Genomic DNA, 23,355 nt, shown 5'->3' with positions numbered 1-23,355 from the left:
TTAAGAAAACGCCAAGCATTTCTGTGTTCCTTATGTTGTGGTTAAGACCTATAGCCAAGGCTATTTTGGATAATGTTTGGATATATTTTCAGTAAAAAAAAATGTTCATACTTTGAGGTTACAATTTTCAAAAGAAAAACTACTGAACCGTAGATGATTGGCATTGTATCATTTTAAGTCCATTGTTGTTTTTATTGTTATGATGATTATTATTATTGACTCATTGAATAATCTATATTAACAATCGAAAATCATTTATATTTTAATGAACAAAGTTCACGTAAGTTTTGTATCTACAAAACACATTTTATACATAAGCATTTTTAAATTAGATATTAGTTTTGAAACAAAACTAAATATTTTACAAAATTTAAAATTAAGAGTTTTTTTTGGTTAAAATTTATAAAAAATGAACAAATTCAGACTCGCCACATACCGGTACCATTGTCTTGCCATTTCACCAAGCCTTTTTCAATGTGTCTCTTATTACTAGAGAATATGATTACGCCAGTGTCATAATTATACGGGTGTCATATCCTCATGACAAACATAATTATACGACGAAGGTATAATTATTTTTTGTGTGGATGGGAAATGAAAATTTTTCTAATGTATATTCCTCCAAGCCGATACATTATTTACGCCACTTTTTTACACATTGATATAATTCAGTTTCACTATAATATACAGACTTGACGTATAAACATGGCAAAAAAGTTAAATAATGTCACAAATTTACCCTAAAACTGCTTATTCAAGTATATTTATAATATCGATATAAACGTTACATGGGTTTCTTCTACGCTTTAATTAAGTTATACTTAAACTCAATTTTGTTGTATAATTTATGTAATATTTCATTAGTATGCTATGCAATTTTGAAAGTAAACTAATGATAAAAAAAATTCGAGAAATTGTAATTAACCACAATCTCTTACTACTTAAAAAAATATTAATAAATAAATCATTATTTTTTGTGTTAATTATATTATTAAATTTAGATTTCTATTGGAATTAGTAAGAATATTTAAGTAGATAAAACATATTTATTGGTCATAACTCCCACGTACTAATTTATAGAAAAAATCTATAAAATCCCGGAAATATTTTAGATAACACGAAGACGGAAGACAATGATTTATGATTGTATATTAAATAAATAATAGTTACATTTTATTTATTGTTGTTAATTCAGTAAAAATTACGCTATTTTATTCAGTTATACTTTCGCGATTTTTTCTGTAGCATTTCATTTAGTTAAAAAATTTTTAATTAAATTCTTGTGATCAAAGCATTTTTAAAAAAGATTAAAAATGTTTTATAAAAATATAACAATTCAAAAACTCAACTATTTAAATTTCTTTATTATGCTGCGTATAACTTCGACTAATAAGTTTGTTATTATTATAGAAATAGTGATATCATTGCTGATAACGGGGGCGTAATCAAAGTATATAGTTTAGAAATTTAATGCGTGACAAACGATCAATAAAACATACCTATGGTACCGAAATTCTAATAGAATTATAAAGAACAAGGTCTACAAGTTTTTATTTAATTTTTTGGTGAATGGACTAAATAGACTCAGGATATATTTTTTGAGAAAACACTGTGTCCAGGGCCGTCTTAAAAACAGTAAACACGGCCAAAGCACTGGTACTCACCATAATTACAAGCACAGACATCGTTTTATACACTTAACAAAAACGTGTTGGCAAAATTAACTGAATGAAAACATTCTATAGAGTTCATCTATAACACGAGCAATTAACAAACTCTAGCGCTGCAATGGTAATTATTGTCGTTTAGATTATTTATGTTCGGTAATGTTTACCTGTAAAACAATAATGAGACGAAATAAATAATAATTGTAGTACACTAGAACGCGTCAAAAGACAATGGGAGTTTTCGGATTGTAGGTTGATCCTTGACCAACTTGTGTTCATACATTTCTTTGCATTTTTTAATGTTATTATTTTTTAGTTTTATGATTTTTGCATACCATTCGGACAGATTACTACCGCCGCGCTAGAGCGTCAACTATACATATTCGCTGACACCCACTCAAATGTCAGTAGTCTATTATGATTATTATAATGGTTAATAGGTACACTGAATACATAATTTTGCACAAGCGGATAATGTTTTTATTATTATAACGCACTATCAGTAGGTCGGTCGTGATCACTGCCGCTGAGGTCATCGATCAAGAAAATACTTTGTTTTATTGTTTTTTCCATTCTGTAACACATTGAAATTATACCCTCCTAATAGATATAGATAGTAATTATACACATATATTTATATTTTATATTGAACTCCTAATAGGCATTCCTTATGATTAAATAGACATTTCTTATAATTAAAAATAAAGTGATTCAAACAACTAAAATAATACAATCAATAGAAAATAAAAAATTATAATTAAACAATAACAGCTAATATAGCAAAATTAATGGCATACGTATATATTACTACTAATGATTTAATATACATAAATTTAACATTTATATGAATTATATAAATATATAAGAAATATATAAAATATATAAAATTTATAAAAATCAGGATCGATAAAAATACGTTAAAAAAAAAAGAAGGAAATCAGGTTGAATGTTAGACATAATATGATCATGGAGACTAAAAATAATGTTAAAAAATTCCTAACTACACTTAAAAATATTTCAGTTGCTTTAGATGGAGTACAAGCTGATTCATGTACTATTAGTGAAGGCACTTTTATCTGGTTAGATTCAAAAATGTTTTTTGAGTTTGAAATTTTTAATAAAAGTTTATTAGAATTATTAATGAACCTTTTTGAAATGACTTTGACTAACTACTATTATTTAGTTTACTTACTTGATCCTAGATATATTGGCAATGGTTTGAATGAAGATCAACTGGATGCAATCTACAATTACGTTAATATTTATTATTCAGAAAGAATGCCTGAAATAATCACATTTGAGCTCGTGGATTTCAATTTAAGATTATCTATGGTGGGTGGCTTGAAAAAATAAAATAAGCCAGAAAATGTTAGACATGGTAAAATAACTAGTTATAGCCTGTGCTTTTTTAGTGGATATAAAAAAGATTTCATCGACCTACGGTCTTGTTCATTCTAAAATTAGGAACAGACTAGGTTTTAAAAAATCATTGAAGATCGTGTCAATATTTAAATTTTTAAATAAAGTTAATATGACTAAATAAGTGCATATAATATGTATAATTTATGTTTTTATAAAAGTTATAATTATTTTATCTAATTTATTTAAATAATTTTAATTGTTAAGTAATACACCATTTATAGTAAATTTTAAAATTATTATGAAGCCAAAAAATGCGATAATATGATTTAAAACAAATTATTTTACATCAAATGTTATTTTATGTTAAGATTGTTTACTACTTGTAATTTTTTTACGTTAACGTGTATTTTTTATTTGTATTGTGTTTATTGAAGTTTTATTAATTTAAATCGGTAATTTTGTGTAAACAAGTAGAACTAAACATATTTAATTATTAATTTTTTAACATTTAAGCTCAATATTCATTAATAAATATAAAAGATTTTTAATAAAAACATTTTTATTGTTTTAAATAATGTTCCTTTTTACTTGTTTAAATCATATCCTCTACCTTATTAGCTTCGATGCGAAGCTGAGAAGGTAATAATTTTACTATGATGTGTTTTTTTTTTGTATCTGTTACCACTTTTCTCAGCTCTCACCGAACGGATTTCTTTCAACGACACGTCAAAAGATCACAAATCGTATCTAGTCGTATCTACCCGACTAAATTTTATAAAAAAATTTGTTTTTATATTTTTAACTTTATAATGCAATAACTTTTTTAAAAATGTATGGATCATTATAATTTGTTTTCAGATAAGTACTATTTATATTCTTCTTTTATGCAACATACTTTTGTGTGGATCCATAAACTTTTCAATAAGTTATAGCATTATAAAGTTAAATATAATATGAATAATAAAATCGAGAATTTTCACACGAAAATAGCATTCGGTAGCCATTTTCGCCGTGAAGAAAAGTCCAGAGGTCAAATTTTTTTTTTCAAATTAAAGGATATTACATAAGCTTTAATTTAAGATATATATAAAAGTGTCAGACCTTCCGGAACATTTTCAAAAGTTAAGTTGAAAAAATTAATTTTTTTTTAAAAAGTTGTCATTTTAAATCCCCCCCTATGGGCAGGTAAAGGATCAGATTTATAAAAAAAATATACCAAATGATAGGTAATGACATCATGCATCTATAAAAAAAAAAAATTTTATTGATATGTATATTTTTATAAAAGTTACGGCAGTTTTTAGAAAAAAAAATTGAAAAAATTTCGAAAATTAGCCATTTTTAAATTTGTTATTTTTTCGGAGGTTTCCCACATTTACGGGGAACGAGGGAAATTTTTTCAATTTTGAAGGGTAATGTCTTCGACTAGATACAATTTGTGATCTTTTGACGTATCGTTGAAAGAAATCCGTTGGGTGAGAGCTGAGAAAAAGTGGTAACAGACACAAAAAAAAAAANCAAATCTTTAGATAGTGTTTAATTTAAAAAAAATTGGTGTTTTATTCCAAAAGCTACTTGATCTGCTGGTTCCTTATTAATATCTCGATTAAGATAAAGTATGTCGAATGAAAAAGGGTTTATTAAAAAATATTATTTCTCAAAAAAAAATTGTGTGGATCCGTAAACTTTTCAAAAAGTTATAGCATTATAAAGTTAAATATAATATAAAAAATAAAATCCAGAATTTTCACACGAAAATTGCATTCGGTAGCCATTTTCGCCGTGAAGACAAATCCAGAGGTCAAATTTTTTTTTTTCAAATTAAAATATATTACATAAGTTTTAATTTAAGATATATATAAAAGTGCCAGACCTTTCGGAACACTTTCAAAAGTTAATTTTTTGTGAAAAAGTTGTTATTTTAAACCCCCCCTGTGGGCAGGTAAAGGGTTAAATTTATAAAAAAAATATACCAAATGATGGGTAAAGACATTAAGCATCTATAAAAAAAAAAAATTATATTGATATGTTCATTTTTGAAAAAGTTTTGGCAGTTTTAAGAAAAAAAAGTGAGAAAATTGATAAAATTTACCGATTATTAAATTTGTAATTTTTTTGGAGGTTTCTCCCATTTACGGGGAACGGTGGAATTTTTTTCAATTTTTAAGGGTAATGTATTCGACTAGATACGATTTGTGATCTTTTGACGTATTGTTGAAAGAAATCCGTTCGGTGAGAGCTGAGAAAAAGTGGTAACAGACACAAAAAAAAAAAAAAAAAAAAAACACATCTTAGTAAAACCAATACCTTCTCAGCTTCGCACGGAAGCTATAAAATGATACTTATTCTACTAAAAATTTACTGTTTAATAAATAGTAAAGATTTTTTTTTATTACTTGCTCTACTGAAATTTTAATTTTACCTTATTTTACTATACTTTTAGTATTCGTTTATATTATATTTATTAATTAATGAACTATTTGCTTTTAGCAAATTCAAGTTTTACTCAAATATTTATGATAAATTTAATTCTTGATAACTTTTTGTCATAAATAAGTAGATTCTCGAAACTGATTTTGATTTTCGAAACATTTTTTGGTATATTTATATATCAAACCTATTTAAATTGTTTTATTATATATATATATATATATATCCAATTTTTGATTGAGACCTTCTTTAACGAGAAAATTAACATAAGTACCAAGATTCTATAAAAGCGCAAATATTTTTATTTTTATTTTTGTTAAATTTGAATAAGAACTCGTATATATTTTTTAGACGATTAAATAGAGAATCAACTAAAAAAAATCATCTGGTCAAATTTAAAAGAAAACAGTTAATTTAAGTACAACTAAAACTTAAAATAATTAAGTAGTATAGACAAGAAGAGTAGCAACGTAGTTATATTTTTATCTGTTGTTATGGTAAAAATATAGCGTAATAAAGGGGTTCTATAATCTCAGACTACTCAATTACTCGCATAATAAAAATAACTAAAAATAATTTATTTGCATTTTTTATTTACACGATTATTTTAATTTATCGATTATATTGAACAATTGCCATGAGTTGAGCCATTATTGTTTAATTAATATTTTTAGTGATTAGAAAATACACAACAGATTAAAGACTTAAATAAGATTTAGTAAAAATATTAATGATAATAATAAAATAGGATTTGAATCTACACGATTAACAGGAATAACATTTATGCAATGAAAAATTTATTTGAATTAGTTTATATCAAATGCTCGTAGTTAGATGAAATCGTTAATTTGAGAGAAATATAAATATGAAATAATTTAATACAAATTGTTAAGTAAATCGATACTTATATCCAATTAATAGTAAACTTTAGTCTTATATAAATTGCGTAGAATACATTTTAATTATATATAGAATAATTATCTTTTTGTAAACATTTTTATTTTTATTATCAATATAGAGCAAAGTCATAATTTCCTTAGTAATCCAATTAAAATTTTCTTATAGTTTAGCAATATTATTTAATTGTTAAGGTTGTTTGAGAGTTAATATATTCCATTTATGTCGGGTTTTTCTTTTTTAAGTTAATAATGAAATATTCTTTTTTTAATATTCTCTTTTTTTACTTTATACTTATCTGATACAATACACAAAAAATTTAAAATTATGTATTAATACTGAATACATAAAATGTACTAGTATTCCCGAACCTAAATTCTGCACACAAATGGCACATTTTGGTATCAACGATCCTGTAAGAGCTATTAAATTGGATTACACTACTTGTATTATTTTGTACGATATGAACGACTGTACTGGAAAAGACTTAATTGTGCGTGACGATATTTATGATCTGTTTGATAAACAGTACAATATGGGAAACATGGTTTCATCTATCGGTCCTTGCACTACTTTAGGAAGAAAAATTTTTGGAAAATTCATTTCACTTGGCAATTCAACATTTATAAATAATGATAATATCGTTGGATCAAGCGGTGAAAATATAGTAACTTCTCAAATGAATATTTCACTTGAATATACATGGTGGCCCACCACTCACTGACAACTTAAATAACTTTTGATCCAGTTAATATTTTTAGCTGATTTTTTTTTTAAATAATAGTTATACGTTAGGTCTATAGCTATATCTCAATAATTAATTTTTTTACATTTTATTAAAAATATTAATTATTTTTAAATTTTAAATAAAATGTAAAAAAAAAATCTAAGATAGCTATTTTGTAGAGTAGAATTTAAGAAAAATTTTAGTAAAAAAATATCTTATTAATATTCAGTAGTAAATATTCTGTAGCGTTTTGAAGTTTGTGAAAATTTGAATTTTCATGTACTATTTTACGGTATTAAACATTGAAATACGTATTGAGAAAAGGACAGAAGAAAACGCTATCTTTTCATGATTACTGTGTATACATATGATGATAGTGTGTATACATTACAAACTTGGCATAAATACCATGATAAGAAATTAGATAAGGCAATTATTACTTATCACTCTCATTCAAAAGTATATTGAAAAGATAGCGTTTTCTTCTGTCCTTTTCTCAATACGTATTTCAATGTTTAATACCGTAAAATAGTACATGAAAATTCAAATTTTCACAAACTTCAAAACGCTACAGAATATTTACTACTGAATATTAATAAGATATTTTTTTACTAAAATTTTTCTTAAATTCTACTCTACAAAATAGCTATCTTAGATTTTTTTTTTACATTTTATTTAAAATTTAAAAATAATTAATATTTTTAATAAAATGTAAAAAAATTAATTATTGAGATATAGCTATAGACCTAACGTATAACTATTATTTAAAAAAAAAATCAGCTAAAAATATTAACTGGATCAAAAGTTATTTAAGTTGTCAGTGAGTGGTGGGCCATCCTGTATTCAGTCATTCGGGAGCATAGTAAATTTTTTAAATTCTTTAAACGAAAAATTAACACGCATAGAAGCTAAAATAAATTCTAATAGTAATAATTATGTATCAACAACCGAGTTAGCTAATGAAATAACTACTACAACACCATTATCAGATTGAGGCTTCAATTATACATTAAAGCATTCAGAAACTAAGGTAACTAAGGGTACTCTCAGGTTTTTATTGTGTGTGACAATTTACTAATTTTTTTGTCTATTCAATATCATGGATTTATTTATAATGGAAATTATAGTTTTAAATAAAAATACTGTATACAATATAATTTATGTATTGGAATATATATTGGTAGAATATATAGTGTTTGTTTTTATATTTTTTAAATTTATTTAAACAAAATAATCAATTTGTTTACGATTTTAATTACTAAAAGAAGGTTCTGATGAGTAGAAATACGTAATTTTATAGTAAAAAAATCATTTAATCAAAGAAGTGTATACAGGCACGTAGCCAGAAAATGTTTATTGGAGGGGCCAACAATTTTGGGCCCTTGAATCATTTTCCATAATTTGTTTACCATGAAAAGCTTGTGGGGGGTCCCTCCACTCCTCCTTAGAGAGTATCCCATTCTATGAATCTTACAAGTTCAAAATTTGTGTTTATTTTTAAAAAATTGGTGGATTATTCCAAAAGTTACATGATCTGCTATTTCCTTATTAATATCCTGATTAAAATAAAGTATGTCGAATGAAAAAGAGATTATTAAAAAATATTATTTCTCATAAAAAAATTGTGCTGATCCATACATTTTTCAAAAAGTTATAGCATTATAAAGTTAAAAATGTAAAATACAAAATCGAGAATTTTTACACAAAAATAGCATTCGGTAGCCATTTTTACCGTGAAGACAAAATTAACTCCGAAATTATTTTAAATAAAATAGTACAATACGTTAGCTTTAATTTAAGATATAGATAAAAGTGTCAGACTCTCAGGAACATTTTAAAAATTTAAGTGAAAAAAGTTAATTTTTTGTGAAAAAGTTGTCATTTTAAATCCCCCCGTGGGCAGGTAAAGGGTGATCAGATTTATAAAAAAAAATATATAAAATGAAAAGTAACGATATCATATATCTATATAAAAAGTTATGGCAATTTTTGAGGGTAATGTCTTCGACTAGATACGATTTGTGATCTTTTGACGTATTACTGAAAAAAATGGGTTCAGTGAGAGCTGGGAAAAAGTGGTAACAGACACAAAAAAAAACACACCATAGTAAAAATAATACCTTCTCAGCTTTGCATCGAAGCTAATAAAATAATGATATGAACATAAGCTGATTTAATTTTTCAACTTTTAAGCTATTAAGAAAAAATAATTTATTCCTAAATACTAATAACAATTAAGTTATAAAAAATTTTAAAATAAATATAAATTATAAACAATGTAAAATTTATTTTATTTAAAATTAAAAACAATTCCTGCCTTTTTTTAGTCATATTTTAATTACTATTATTTAGAGCACGCAAATAACAAATTAACAAAAACAAATAAATTACCTATTGTAACTACTAAATTATAAAAAAAGAAACAAATTAAAGATAAGATTTATCAAAAAATTTTTCATAGAGTATACTCTATCGAATTTTGTAATCAACTAGATTCTAATCAATGCAGATACTTGGTAGTTTGTTAGACCAGAGTTAAAAAAAATTTACCTACAACCACGTTTGGAGTAATTGCTATTCCATTTATTATTACGTCTAGAACGTTATCTTTTTCAAGTAACGTTTTCTATGAATATAAAAATGAAAATACAGCCATAATAATAACTGTATTACTCAATAGTAAACACAAATTAATAATAATTTCAATGTATATAAGGCCTAGCACGTTTTTGATAATTCGTAAAAATAATTGAATTTTAAATTTGGGGGGGCCGGCTCTGGGCCACATTAAATTTAAGGGGGGCCAAGCCCACCCAGGCCCACCCATGTCTACGTGCCTGAGTGTATACAAAAATAAGGGTTTCGTTTAACTCAGACAAGTAGACGTCGTGCCTCGGTAGACGACATCAATATTGCAATACACCAAATCACAATTTGCTTCTAATACAATGAGAATTATCTCAATAAGAATTATCATAGCACAAGCAATGAACATTTATTGACAAATGAGGAAAAAAATGTAAGAACTAGTGTTGTATATATTATATATTACAAATATATTTAATTGTGTAAAATATCGGTGTAGCTCTTGAGTAAAAACAAACGAAAAAAACATACAAGGAAAAGTATCAAATTAATTTGAAGACAATTGATTTTATAAGTCGTTGTAGATATCAAGTTTATTGTAAGAAAAAGTTATCCCTAAGGGTAGACTTTAAGAGTAACTTTCGAATGTTAAATGAAAACTTATTATAATATTTTTTCTATAAAATGGAGGATTATTAATAAAATATTGAATGATCGATGATCATTTTTCTATTATTACATTTTGAGATATTAGCATTTGAAGATTTAGAAAATATGAGGAGCAGAGTAATTATTAGCGACGCTCTATTTTTATCAAAATAAAAATAAATAAGAATTTTTTCTCTCACTTATAACTAAAAATTATAACAACTCAAAAATTAATAACATATAACTGACAAAATTATTTTTAATAAAATAATACCACAAAAAAAATATATATATACATATATTTCATACTAATGTATATTTCAAAGTAATTTTTATTTAAATTATAGTTAATTGTTGTTTTCAACATTTCTATTGATAACCTGGTAGTTCAAGGTACACACGTTGTATCAGATTTTAGATAACTAGCTTTTACTTTATTTTTACCTATGTGTATTTTGAATATTTTTATTGATTAGTCAGAAATAAGTTTCAACTTCAAGTATCATTTAATAAATTTAGGCATTTATAATGAAGTTTTTTGGTTTTATAATTTTCATAGCATTTGTTATTCTGGTTTATTTCTACAAATTAACTAACGCTGAAGTGCTAAGTCACTAGTTAAATTTCATAAATGACTTAAAATGATAAATAAATAATTTTCAATTAACTTTATTAAAATATTATTTTATAATAAGTGTTATATGTAATAAGTGTTAAACAAAAATAATTCTACATAGGAAAAGGAATATGTAAATAACTAGAAAAGGTATAATTTATTAAACTGAATGTTGTAACTCTATGCATTATTCAAAGTTGAACATAGTATTTGCTTTTAAATTAAAATAAATTTACTGATTATTAATCTGTGACTTAGATCCCTATATACATAAATTGCAGTTCTAATATATATATACATATATATTAGGTGTATGCTATATCAGGGCATATGCTTTTCCTGATAAATGTCTGTAATTTCCAGAAACTTATACTTTAATAATAAGTAACGAGTAAAAATAAGCTAAAACAAAAAATGTGGATGTGGTAGTGTTTTAATAAATTTTTTATCTTCAATATCCATAAAATTTGACATCGGCGTAAATATTATTTTTTTAATTTACTATAGATAGAAAAAATTTAATTATACCATGGTTTTTACAATTATTGTAAAAACTATCGAATTATATTTATAAAATTATTATATGTTGTTCCTTTTCATATTTGCTGATTATTATGAAAATTATTATTTTTTAATATTGGCTTATTATTAGAAAAATTAGTATATTTTATTAAGTTTTCTATTAGTATAACATTTTTTTAACTTTTAAACATCGAACTCAATTATATTAATGACTTTTATTAACTGTTTAATTCAAAAAGCAACGAAAATTACTAAAAAAAATCACAGGTAAGTATTTTGGGAACAATGTTACCGTTATAAACACTAAACGCATACTAACACCCCGACCGAAAAAAAACTCCCTTTATACTCTAGTAACCTTATCATCTGGTGACTTGATCACTAATTTTGTCAGTTTATATAATTTTTTTGTGGCTTTGAGCTTAATATTTTTAATATTTTTTAGTTTTTTAAATTAATAATATTTTTAATATAGTTTTAATTTTACTTAATTCAGTTTATATAAGTTTAATGATGAATTTTTCAGTGAGCCAAGATCGCAATCAATTAAATTGTTCTCATCTTAAATTAATATTGCTTCCCTTATATTAAGTTCTTTGTAATTATTTACTTATTAATTAGTGTTTGGTTTTAATGGAGTAATTATGTGTCAATAAATGTTCAGTCACTGAAGATTTATCAGTTCATTAATTTTTAATGTTCATTTTTTATTGTCATTGTTTGTTTACTACGTTAACATTAAAATATGTCCTAAATTATATATTGAACTAATTATAAATTCGATAAATTAATCCTTCATTTATATAATTTAGAATATTATAATACGATTTGTTATTGTGGTTAAATACAATGTGTTTATATGTTTTTGTATACGAGTAAAATAATATGGGTTAAAAATCGGAATGGTCATTTAATGTTAAGCTATTTAACCAACCACAAATTAAAAACGACAAGCTGTCCTACAATAATAGGTGTACTGTCTATCTCAGAAAGATAATGGTCCGCAAGGATACGCGGTCAGCCTACATTTGACAAGGTCTACTGTTACATCAGAATTTCTGCCCACTGATTTAAACATCTCGTGTCGCCAAAAGTTTCTTAATTTCTCTTAAGAATTCAAAGCAAACGATCTAGATCATTATTATCAAAAGATTTTCATTTTTTAATAAAAGACGTTCATTTGATTACAAAAGAATAAGTAATAAATCATACAATGTTCAAATATATAGTCAAAAACATATCTGTGGTTATTAATGAAAGAGACTATACATGTAACACAAATGGATTTATGTTATTTCATTATTCGCGTTTATTAACTTTGGTTTGATTGATGAATAAAAAACATTTCCTAACATAACAATGCAATAAAATATAATTTAAGTTTAATGAAAATTTTTTTAATTTGTTTTAAAATTAACTTTTTTTTAAAACTAAATCCTTAAAATATGTTTAAATATACTTCTCTTTCGAGTGTTGATATCATTTCTCAACATACGAGTATTTATCACTTGCATAGATTTGATAACATAGATGTTAATCATAATAATTGCATTATGAATAATGAATTTATTTTTATTTTTTCTCTCAGTTTTAATTTCGTGAATAAAGTAGGCCTCAATGTCATTAAGAAACCATAGACCTTCTCGTCCTGTGCAACTGGTTTTTCAAATGATTTAAATTGATATTCATTGTATTTTGAACGTCCGGCAAAATCGACCTCTATAAACAATTTTATCTCCGTGGGCAATAGAATCAATGGTTTGTCCGATATTATAGAATTTTCTAAACAATATTCGGATAATACCATTATTATTATTTTAAGAAGGTTTTCGTATTGTGCAAAAGCTTTTTGTACTATCGTGTCAGTGATAATTGAATATGTAGGAAAATGCATAGACAACAATATCAATATAGATACTAAGAAATAATAATAATATTTCTTCATTATTCACACTTGTCAACTTTTTCTGGGGGTGGAGGAAGTACCAAATTTTATGCTTTTTAACTGAAAAACTACAAATATAAGAAAACAGAGGCGAGTAATATGTACTTAAACGGCTATTATAAATAATATTGCACAACTACAGATGCTGGACGATAATCATGCTGATGGTCGTAGTAATATACAATAAAATTATTAAGTTGAGGTCAGTAAGCGGTTTCAAACATTGCTGTGAAAAGTCATTAAGACAGACTAACCCAACATTACTAATCAGATTAGAAACACCTCATCGATAATCTTATGAGAGTTACAAAATACAGATTTTTAAATTTAAATTTGATCAATAGATGATACAGTATGACTAAAGTTAAATAATTTATATTTGTCTCCAAACATTCTACAATAGTAAAACTGACTAAGCAACGTTTATTACAATTCATGCTAATATCAACACTTTGCACTTCTACGGAGTTCCGTCGTCATAATGTTTATTTTGTGACTTCAGTAAATAGTAAAAATAAAATATAAATATTTTCAAAAAGATGAAAGGAAACCAATCTCTAAAATAATATATAATGAAAACGTGCAGTTTCTATTTTTTAAAAACCATGCGTATTGCAATTATAAAAATAAATATATTTTAATTAAATAATTGTGTTTATTAGACACAAGTAATGATGTAACTAAAGAATATTTTCAAGAGCACTTTTTCCTGTACATTATTACCCGGTATATATTCTTATAAATAAATATAACTAAATTATTTCTTTATGAATATTTATTGAAAATTTATGATGGTAAATAATTATCTTTTACTTGATTGATAGCCATATGATAACAAAAATGTCAATAATTCTCAAAAAAAAAAAATCGTTGTTGTTCAAACATCAAAAATAACAACCCTTTCCCCACCTCATAAAAAGTCAATCGAAATATTTCCAGTAAAAAAAATTCTATATAATTACTGTAAAATAAGCTTAAATTGTCTACTTCTAAACATATCTCTAAAAAGTTTGTAATTTCAAAAATATATAATTGAAGAATGGTGAACTTTAATTCGAAGAAGAAGAATTATACACTTCCAACTTTGTTTGATCAAATTATTCTAAAGCTCAATAAATAAATTTGGAAATGATCAAATTTATACTTGATAACTAACCCAAGCACATTTTACAATAATGTAAAATATAATAAAAGAAGTTAAAACAAATATTCTCGTCTTTTGAGATTTTTCTAAAAGTTTTATTACGGTAATTTTACATTACTAGACACAAGAAAAAACATTGCCCCAGTACATATTTAGACATTCCTTATCGTATATAGACTTACTCATTATATTTCTATTATATATTGAGCAGTTATGCAAGGAAGGAAAATTCATAAGAACAATATTCTATAGACTCTTATTAGTTTAAAATAATCTCGACACATTTTTATAAAGAGTTACGATAACGAATATTATTGGAAAAGTTCACTACAGATAATTAAATTTACTATATTTTAAAGTAAATCATCATATTTTTTATTATATCGCTATTGTTTTTTATCATATAATAAATAATTAAATTTTCTTATTTTCTACCAATTTAAAAAATGCTATTAGAACTATTTTTTATGAATAAAATTAGTTAAAATAAAAAACATAAAAATAAAATGATGTTGCATACTTCTTCTGTCTCCTTATAAGAAGGCGACATTATCTATTATTAATTATTATTAAAAAAGTATTTTGTTGATGGATTAAAGATGTGGTAATATTATGCAATGTATTTGTTAGGAATCAGATTGCTACATTAAGTTCATATTTGGAAGAGATGAAAGTTGATAGAGAAAAGATTTTTTTTGGTAAAGCTGTCAACAAACATGTATTTACAAATCATATACAATTATTCAACTTTTAAAATTTTAGTACTAAGACACATTTTCTAAATAATTATACTTAAAATTTAATAAAAAAAGGAACGTTACATTATTGAACAGCTGAATATTAAAAATATCATTTTGTTATTTTTAGAAAATAAAATTATTAATATTGTCAAGTTTTCATAAATGCATGTTTAGTTTTTATTAATTAGTATTAATTTGTGATATGTATGATAAAATTATAATATTTATGTAAATAATTAATTATTTATAATTTTCAGAGTTAATAATATGAGTAAGCATTGATTTGCATGTTTGATCATATTTGATTGAATCACAAGGAAAATGATTGCCCTTGCCCTAGGAAATGATTAATAACTTCATGGAGAGATTCAATAGACCAAATAATTTTAAGCGTGGACAATTTATTCAACAGTTTTTATGCGAAACAAATACATATACATTTTTTTAGCATTTGTAAATTATTGGGTATATTTATTTTTAATATTAAACATATTTTGTATATTAAATTAAGTTTATTTGGAGAAAAATAAAATGCCTAAATAATGAAAGAAATCATGAATTATATTGTTTTCACAAGTTATTGTATTAATTGTTACATAATTCACATTTATGAATATATTTAATTATGTTAATAAATGTTTATTAACAAGGTCGAAATTTGTTTATCATAATTACGATTAAAAAAATATTGAACTGATATTATAGGAAAATTATTGAGCTATTTGTTTCCTGAAATATTGATTAATATCTTTCGATGTTAATATATTGGGTGAGTTGTTTATATTAGTAATGTAATTACATTGTAATGAGTAGCGAAAAAATCAATTTACTCAAAAAAAAGGAAGACTGGTAACATTTTGATTTTAACTTGAAAATTACATTTTTATTTATTTTTACATATTGTATTTATAAAAGTATACACTAAAAAATCAACAAATAATTAAAATTTACACAAGAAAAAAATGTGAGAAAACTCAAAACTGAAATTTTTGAATTACTGTTCTAACATTTTGATTGTGTGATTTGAAGAAGTAAGAAGTTTAATGAAATTTATAAAATAATAGTGATCCGTTAAGGAATGACTCCATAAACGAAATTAAGTGAATGTTAGGGGTACCTAAATATCTTTAGTCTAAGTATTTCTAATAAATTCGGTACGCAATCATAGGTTGGAGGCCAGAAAATTGTTATACACAAGTATTCTGTTTTTATATTATTATATAAATTATAATTATAAAAAGTTATAACATTATAATGTAATTATTAATGTTTAATTAATTATTAATTATTAAAACATAATAATTGAAATAGCATCCAGTGTTCCTAGAAAACTAGAATATAGTTTATTAATATTTTTTTCATATTTGCGAATTAAACCAAAAAAAAGTTTAAGTGAAAAGTTTAGTCTAATTTTTTAGTAACTGGCTATCAAAATCAAGTTGTATCGCCTAAAGAAAGATTTAAATTATGCACAATTCTTTTCCAAAATGTTATAACAAATTTGAAAAGTTAAAAAAATATACCCTTTTTACACATTTTCATGAATTTTTTAGTGAGTCATTATCATTTTTTTTTACAAATGAACAATTATTTCAATAACTCAACGTGAGAAAACATTTCTGAAGTAGGGTTGTTAAATGCGTATTTTTTTTTTAAATATATTTTAAACATAAAGAAACAGTTTTAAAAGTTTAAAACGTTCCATAAGGTCAATATACAATTTGAAGTTTTTGGTGTTTTAAACATTAAGTGTTTAAAATGTATCAAACTTGATCTGAAGCAGATTTGGAATAAAAAAAATATGTTAAAATAATTATACTAATAATTAACACGTTAATCAAAATTAATATGAAGAACATGGAAATATTTTTTTTAGTTTAAATGTTTTGGTAATTGTCTGTTATAAGCATATAAATAATTATTAAAATAGTTTCAAAAATATATTTTTAGCCATTGAACTAATTTCTTTAACTTTTATGACATGAAACATTGTTTTTTACATTTCATTATCAAATAATAATAAGAAATTTATAAATTTCAAAGATTATAAAGTATTTAAAACAAAATGTCAACATTTTAGGGAAATATAATTATATTTTTTTCGACTCTAGGATATTAAAAGTAAAAATAATTTTTTGAATTAACATTTAAAATGCCTTATAAGGCTAATGTAAATTTTGACATTTTTGGTGTTTTAACATATTTAAAACATTGACAACTACGTTGGTGATTAAAAATCATTGCGTGTTTAAAACGTAACAACTCTGGTCTATAATGTTAAAATAATATTTTTCCCTTGTTATTGTACTAATCATTAAACTTATTTAATATATGATTTTTTTAATATATATCTTTATACAATATAGACCAATAGAAACAATAATTCCATTTAAATTTCACGGGAAATATATCATTACTTTTTAAATATTTACTCAACTATCAAGTTATATGTGTTTTAATTTTTATATTTTACTAGAAAGTAATACCTCTCGTGTATTTTTAGAAACTAGTTAACTAATTATTGTTGTTATTTCTATTAGTTTGTAATGATTTTAAAATTTAAGAAATAAGTTACATAGTGATCAAAATCCAATATCAAACAAGTAGAGGTAATAAAATAGTCATTTAAAACGATACTTAAGCAGTAAAATTAATTATATTGTCCGCCATCGCTACAACTACATGAACAGATATTGTAAAAATGTTGCATAGATGATGCCATGATTTGTTCTAGTAGATAATTGGTATGTAAACAAACTATAAAATTAATTTTCGACGTTTTCTTAAATTACGGTATATATTTAATGTGAACTGATCAGTTCATACGACCAATTGGGAATACCCGAAAATAGCATGTAAAGCGTAATAACTCTTTTGAATACTCATGTTATTTTTTAAATTTAATTAATTTTGAATTTAATACATACATTATTCTAAGCATCCCTATATTGTTGGATTTCCAATTTAATATGTATACCAGCATATGAGGGATACTGCATGTGATATTCTCTCACGACCTTGGACATAATATGTAAATAAATCACGTTCATTTTTCTCTCTTCCAAACACACACTTAAACAAAATTACAAGTACGCACACACAAAGTACTTACGCTGAATTCTTATAACTACACCTGAGTATCCAAAAGACCGCGTGGAACCGCAATCCATAAAGTTCCAGGGTTATTTGAACGGGTGGGGTTGCCGGCCGGTCTTATATAAACTCGATGCTGTGAACTCAAACGTTAAACCAAAATCGTCTTTTCAACAACTCACACACGAGTTTTTTTTTTTAATTAAGTATTAACAAAATAAATTATACACGATGAACACCTTCGTCAAAGTTAGTAAAATATATTTTCTTTATTAAATTTTATGTTTTGAAAAATTATAATATTCGAAAACTCTATCATATAAAATATATACTACATTGAAATGTTTGTTTCAATTAGATCTTCGCAATATTGGCTGTGGCAGTTGCCCTCGCCCACTCCGAAGAAGCCAAAAAAGAAACCAAAGTAGTAGAAAAACGTTCAGAGGAGAAATCAGATTTGGCTACAGCAGCTTCTGGACGATCACGTGAGTAAATTAGTGTTACAATAAATTTTAAGTGTTATAACAATAAATATCGATTTTGAATTTGAGGAAACACTAAGTCAGATAAAAAATGTTTGTCTTAATTTGGAGGAATTCAAAGCATAAAAACTATAGTGTTTATTTTTATTTTTCATTATACATTTTAGTTGAAAATAATAGTAAAAATATTTTGTTTTAAATTTTAGTTCCAAAACAGAAATGTATAGTTGAGTATATTTCTCACTACAAATGTTAATATTTTTGTTTTATTAATAGTTTCATAAAAAGTAGCTTTTTCATTATTATTTTTGAAGCTAATATTTTAAATAGTCCGTTAAATATATTTTAAATAAATATCACGTCTTAGGCACATGCATTAAAGTTTCCAAAAAATGTATTATTTCACAGCTCTATTCATATATTAAGCAGCTATTCATTATCTTAGTTAACTTAAACCACCGCGCTTTTTGGTGACTGTAGGTAATTAATGAAATGCGTACGTTTAATGACGGGCGTATGTCGTTTGAATGCTTTGATCACAAACAAAAGATTGTCCCTAAATATAATCATATTATGTGACAAGTAACTTGAGATGAAGGACATGTATTCTAATTATTTACATTTCTTATAAACTCTTGCACTGTTTGCGTCACTGTGTTATTTTCCTGGCATCGTCGTTGGCCCGGAAAGAAAATAAGCAAAATAAACATTAAAAACCTTCACCGTTAGCTTCAGCGTAAACACGATACTGTCCAGCCGTCCCGTTTTGTATAACCTTTAACAAGTATGTTTTTTGTAATTTTCATCTAATTACCCACGTTTTTCTTGATGACGATTTTTTTTTTGTCAACCCAAGGTTTTTTTTACAAACATTGTCAGTTTAATTGACGACAATAACAATCAAATTTTTACACACATGGTACAACAGGCAACGAGGCGATAACAACAATATCCTTCATCAATAATAATATAAAACATTACTTTCTTAGCATTTCGATCGCTTCTTGTCCATGGTGTTTATAAAACCGTGTCTATAAATTACTTAAATAAGTTAGGCCTTCAATGACCATCAAAAGTGGTTTATTTGTGATTTAATTTATAGAATAACAAAGTATCGATTTAATACTGTCACGAAATGTTAAATAACTATAAAATTATTGAACAAAAAACACAAGTTGAAATTTTTGGCCAACACTTTGTAGTTTACTAACACATACATTTTACATCGCATCATATTAAATAATTTTTTATCAATTGAATAAAATAACCACTTATTTACTAATTAGAAAATATAAATTTATTAAATAATTATTTAGTTATTTAACGATATTGGGCTAATGAACTTGTTAATCTGTTGTAGTTTTCGGTGGATACGGAGGATATAACAACGGCTACAGCAGCTACCCAAGTTCATACGGAAGCTACCCAAGCTCATATGGAAGCTACCCAAGCTCTTATAGCAGCTATCCAAACTCATACAGCAGCTACCCAAGCTCTTATAGCAGCTACCCAAGCTCATACAGCAGCTACCCAAGCTCTTATAGTAGCTACCCAAGCTCATACGGCAGCGGATATAATGGTTACAACAAATACGGTTACGGAAACAACTACTACGGTAGCTCTTACGACCAAGGTTACGGTTACAGAGGTTATCCAAGCTCTGGCGCCCATTCCTATAGTAATAGCTACAATTACCCAGGATCCTACAGCTCTGGTTATGGACACAACTCTTACTACGATAACGACCTTTATAGTGGACATGGTTATAACAAAGGATACAACTCCTACCCATACTCATCTGGTGGTTATGGATACAACAAATGGTAATCCTGATGTGCTAAATCAACAACTGGCTGCAACATTAAGAACTATTGTTTTTTTAATTTGTTTAAAAAAACATTGAGTTTGTCTTTAAATATTATGTAAAAATTCTATCCATCTTATTTGTTTTATTTATAAAATAATTTATTACCTTACTATAATAAAAATAAATAAATTTTATATATTAAGATCTATTTTTTATTTTATTTCTATCACTTGGATATTAAATAACTGCCTATCAATAAAATTACATATCCCTTTAATACGTTTGACAAATAAAGCATGAACCAATAAATATATTTAGCGCACTTCGAAAAAGCAGATAACTAAATAGACTGTGGTGGACATTTTTTTAGCTTAGTAATAAGTTCTAATTATAATACAAAATGCTGCGTTATTTTTAGTGTTCACACAAAAATATTTTTGAACCTTAGTTGAAAATTAAATACTAAAATAATTCAAGCAATTAATTAACGCAATTATTGCATTAAATAAATTCATTAGTTTAGTCAGTTGCTAATTTTATTAAAATAATTCATAGCTCATTGATCATCTTAAAAATGAATTGTACAGGCAAAATGCTATAAATAACATGCTCATTTTTCTCAATAAATAAATTGAATAATGAATTTGATGGTAATAAAAAACATGTAATATTACATGAATATGAAAATACTATTAAATATTTAATAATATTTTTAAATGTATCAAATTCTTTGTTTATATTCACTAGTTACTGGTATGACTATTTTATGGATATATTTCTCGACCTACTTTAATCCGCTTATGTATGAAAATGTTAATAACTTTCAAAATACTGGTCCAAAAGATGTTTTTGAGTCTTCATTTTCTTAATTAGATTTTGTTATTTAACTCCTAGAAGTTATAAGAGATGATGCTATTAATGGCTGATTAGTCAAGAAATATATGTGACTAAATAAAACTAAATAATTTTTCTTTTTCAAAATTGTATTTATTTTGCGAGTTATTGAGTGGTTTATAACAAATGAATTATTCAGTATATATTTAAATTATGTTATGAATATTTAGGATGTTAAAATCATTCCTCATGAGGATTTTTAAAAATAATTAAAGCAAAGTATAATATAAGATGTCCGAATAAAAAATGGTTGCTCATAATATCTAATAGTTGCTTAATGTCAAACTTACGATTACTACTTGTAAGTCGCAGTCAACCTCGAATACAGACGACTTTCGTTCCATTTTGTTATCGATACCCTTTTTAGAGCCTGTAAATATACTAATGTATAATATTTTATTTAATATTACCGTAAAATACCATATTGGGGTTAACTTTTTAATTAACATTTAAGATCCCCGGATAATATAAAATGGGTGCTCTAATTATTTTTGGTTCCCCCACTCTAGTGAGTGTACTAGCTGCCTTCCTGTCTTTATTCCAATTTTGTGTGTCAGACTAATTTTGAAATTATGTTTTCGTTATACCCATTAAATCTAGCTATTTCTTTTATAACCACCATACTTTTATCAATTTATTATTTAATACCTATTTAACAACTTAAACCTTTATTTTATTTTTCTTATATTTTAGTATAATATACAGGCTCAATACATTTTCATGTTTTATAAATAATATACAAACAACTAATATGTTTCTATAGATAAACACAAATATTTATATACATTCGCTAAATGTGCATGGAAATTTCTGGTAGACTTAATTCACTTACGTGTTCTTAATTTTTCGATTAATCAAATTTTTCATACTTCTATAGTTATTAGTGTTGAAATATATATTTAGTTCAATACTTTTATTTATACTGTATACAAAAAATGAAAAATATGCACTCAGTAAACGTGACTAATAAAGTCTTGATGTTTGAAAAATTAATAAAGAGTGCTGCAAAAAACAATATAATAAAAGAAATTAACACAAGAAAAAAAATAAGAGAACATACTTTTGATTTAAATCACCCAATTCAAAAATATGATCCAAAAATTAGATCTACTGACACAAAAGTTCCTAATTGTACAACCCCAGTAACCAATCAAAACGAGGAACTGAAAAATAAGAAGTTTAAAGGTGAGTCAAGGGTACATTTAGTTAAATTGACTAGCGATAAAAATAGCAGCAGCACACATTCCTCAACACCAATTAAAATTTTAAACTGTTAATAATTTCTGAAATATTGATCCAAAGTTTGTAATTCACTAGTTATTTTTTTAATTAGATTGTTAATAAATAGATAAACTAATTTATTATATATGTACCCAATTGAAAATATTAAGTTGACACCTCTATAAGTTGTAATAGATAATTCTAAAAAGTAATCAATTACTGATAAATAATGTAATATAGGTAAGTTAAATAAATTAAAATAAATTATAAATATGACGCTAAAAAAAAAAATAATTGTATATTACAGCATAATTATTTTTTATTAAGAGAGGATACTAAATATTTTTTTTAAGTATATATAGTATGATTGATGAAGGGAATATACACTATAAATAATATATAGTCTACGTATTGTAAATAATATATAGTGATATATAGTATATGTCCCACAACAAAATTCTAGTGACACCTCTATAATCATAAATATAGTGTCAAAAGGATTGAAAAATCATGAGTTTTTGACATTTAAAAGTCAGGAAACACTTGTTTAATAACTTAAATGTAAAATTATCTA

General features: G+C 24.9%; 2 protein-coding genes and 2 long non-coding RNA genes across 4 annotated transcripts in view; all 4 read left to right on the top strand.

Moving 5' to 3' along the window:
* Positions 1–3,949: 3,949 nt before the first annotated feature.
* Positions 3,950–23,355, top strand: part of LOC126909308 (uncharacterized) — a 200,797-nt gene continuing 181,391 nt past the window's right edge. Inside the window, exon 1 of the long non-coding RNA XR_007705004.1 lies at positions 3,950–4,058. This is a non-coding gene — a long non-coding RNA (uncharacterized LOC126909308). The remainder of the gene's footprint in view (positions 4,059–23,355) is intronic.
* On the top strand, positions 6,543–8,288 carry LOC126909079 (uncharacterized). Its single transcript, XM_050691464.1, has 2 exons — positions 6,543–7,057; positions 7,926–8,288. The coding sequence occupies exons 1-2, from the start codon at positions 6,745–6,747 to the stop codon at positions 8,075–8,077; spliced, it is 465 nt and encodes a 154-aa protein (XP_050547421.1). The 5' UTR covers positions 6,543–6,744; the 3' UTR covers positions 8,078–8,288.
* LOC126909248 (uncharacterized) lies at positions 10,760–15,933 on the top strand. The gene is made up of 2 exons (XR_007704973.1): positions 10,760–11,083; positions 15,542–15,933. It is a non-coding gene; the product is annotated as an uncharacterized LOC126909248 (long non-coding RNA).
* LOC126908708 (keratin-associated protein 19-2-like) lies at positions 18,497–20,868 on the top strand. Its single transcript, XM_050691017.1, has 3 exons — positions 18,497–18,626; positions 18,736–18,862; positions 20,220–20,868. The coding sequence occupies exons 1-3, from the start codon at positions 18,609–18,611 to the stop codon at positions 20,684–20,686; spliced, it is 612 nt and encodes a 203-aa protein (XP_050546974.1). The 5' UTR covers positions 18,497–18,608; the 3' UTR covers positions 20,687–20,868.

Source organism: Daktulosphaira vitifoliae, unplaced genomic scaffold (genome assembly GCF_025091365.1).
Source record: "Daktulosphaira vitifoliae isolate Bord-2020 unplaced genomic scaffold, ASM2509136v1 Scaffold_1, whole genome shotgun sequence".
NCBI lineage: Eukaryota > Metazoa > Arthropoda > Insecta > Hemiptera > Phylloxeridae > Daktulosphaira > Daktulosphaira vitifoliae.
This window is presented reverse-complemented; position numbering and strand designations above follow the sequence as displayed.

Excerpts from the sequence above, each read along its gene's own strand:
- LOC126909079 (XM_050691464.1), top strand. The coding sequence starts at position 6,745 with ATGGCACATTTTGGTATCAACGATCCTGTAAGAGCTATTAAATTGGAT. Across the intron at positions 7,058-7,925 it reads GAATATTTCACTTGAATATA|TTCAGTCATTCGGGAGCATA; the intron begins CATGGTGGCCCA and ends GGCCATCCTGTA.
- LOC126908708 (XM_050691017.1), top strand. Across the intron at positions 18,863-20,219 it reads AGCAGCTTCTGGACGATCAC|TTTTCGGTGGATACGGAGGA; the intron begins GTGAGTAAATTA and ends AATCTGTTGTAG.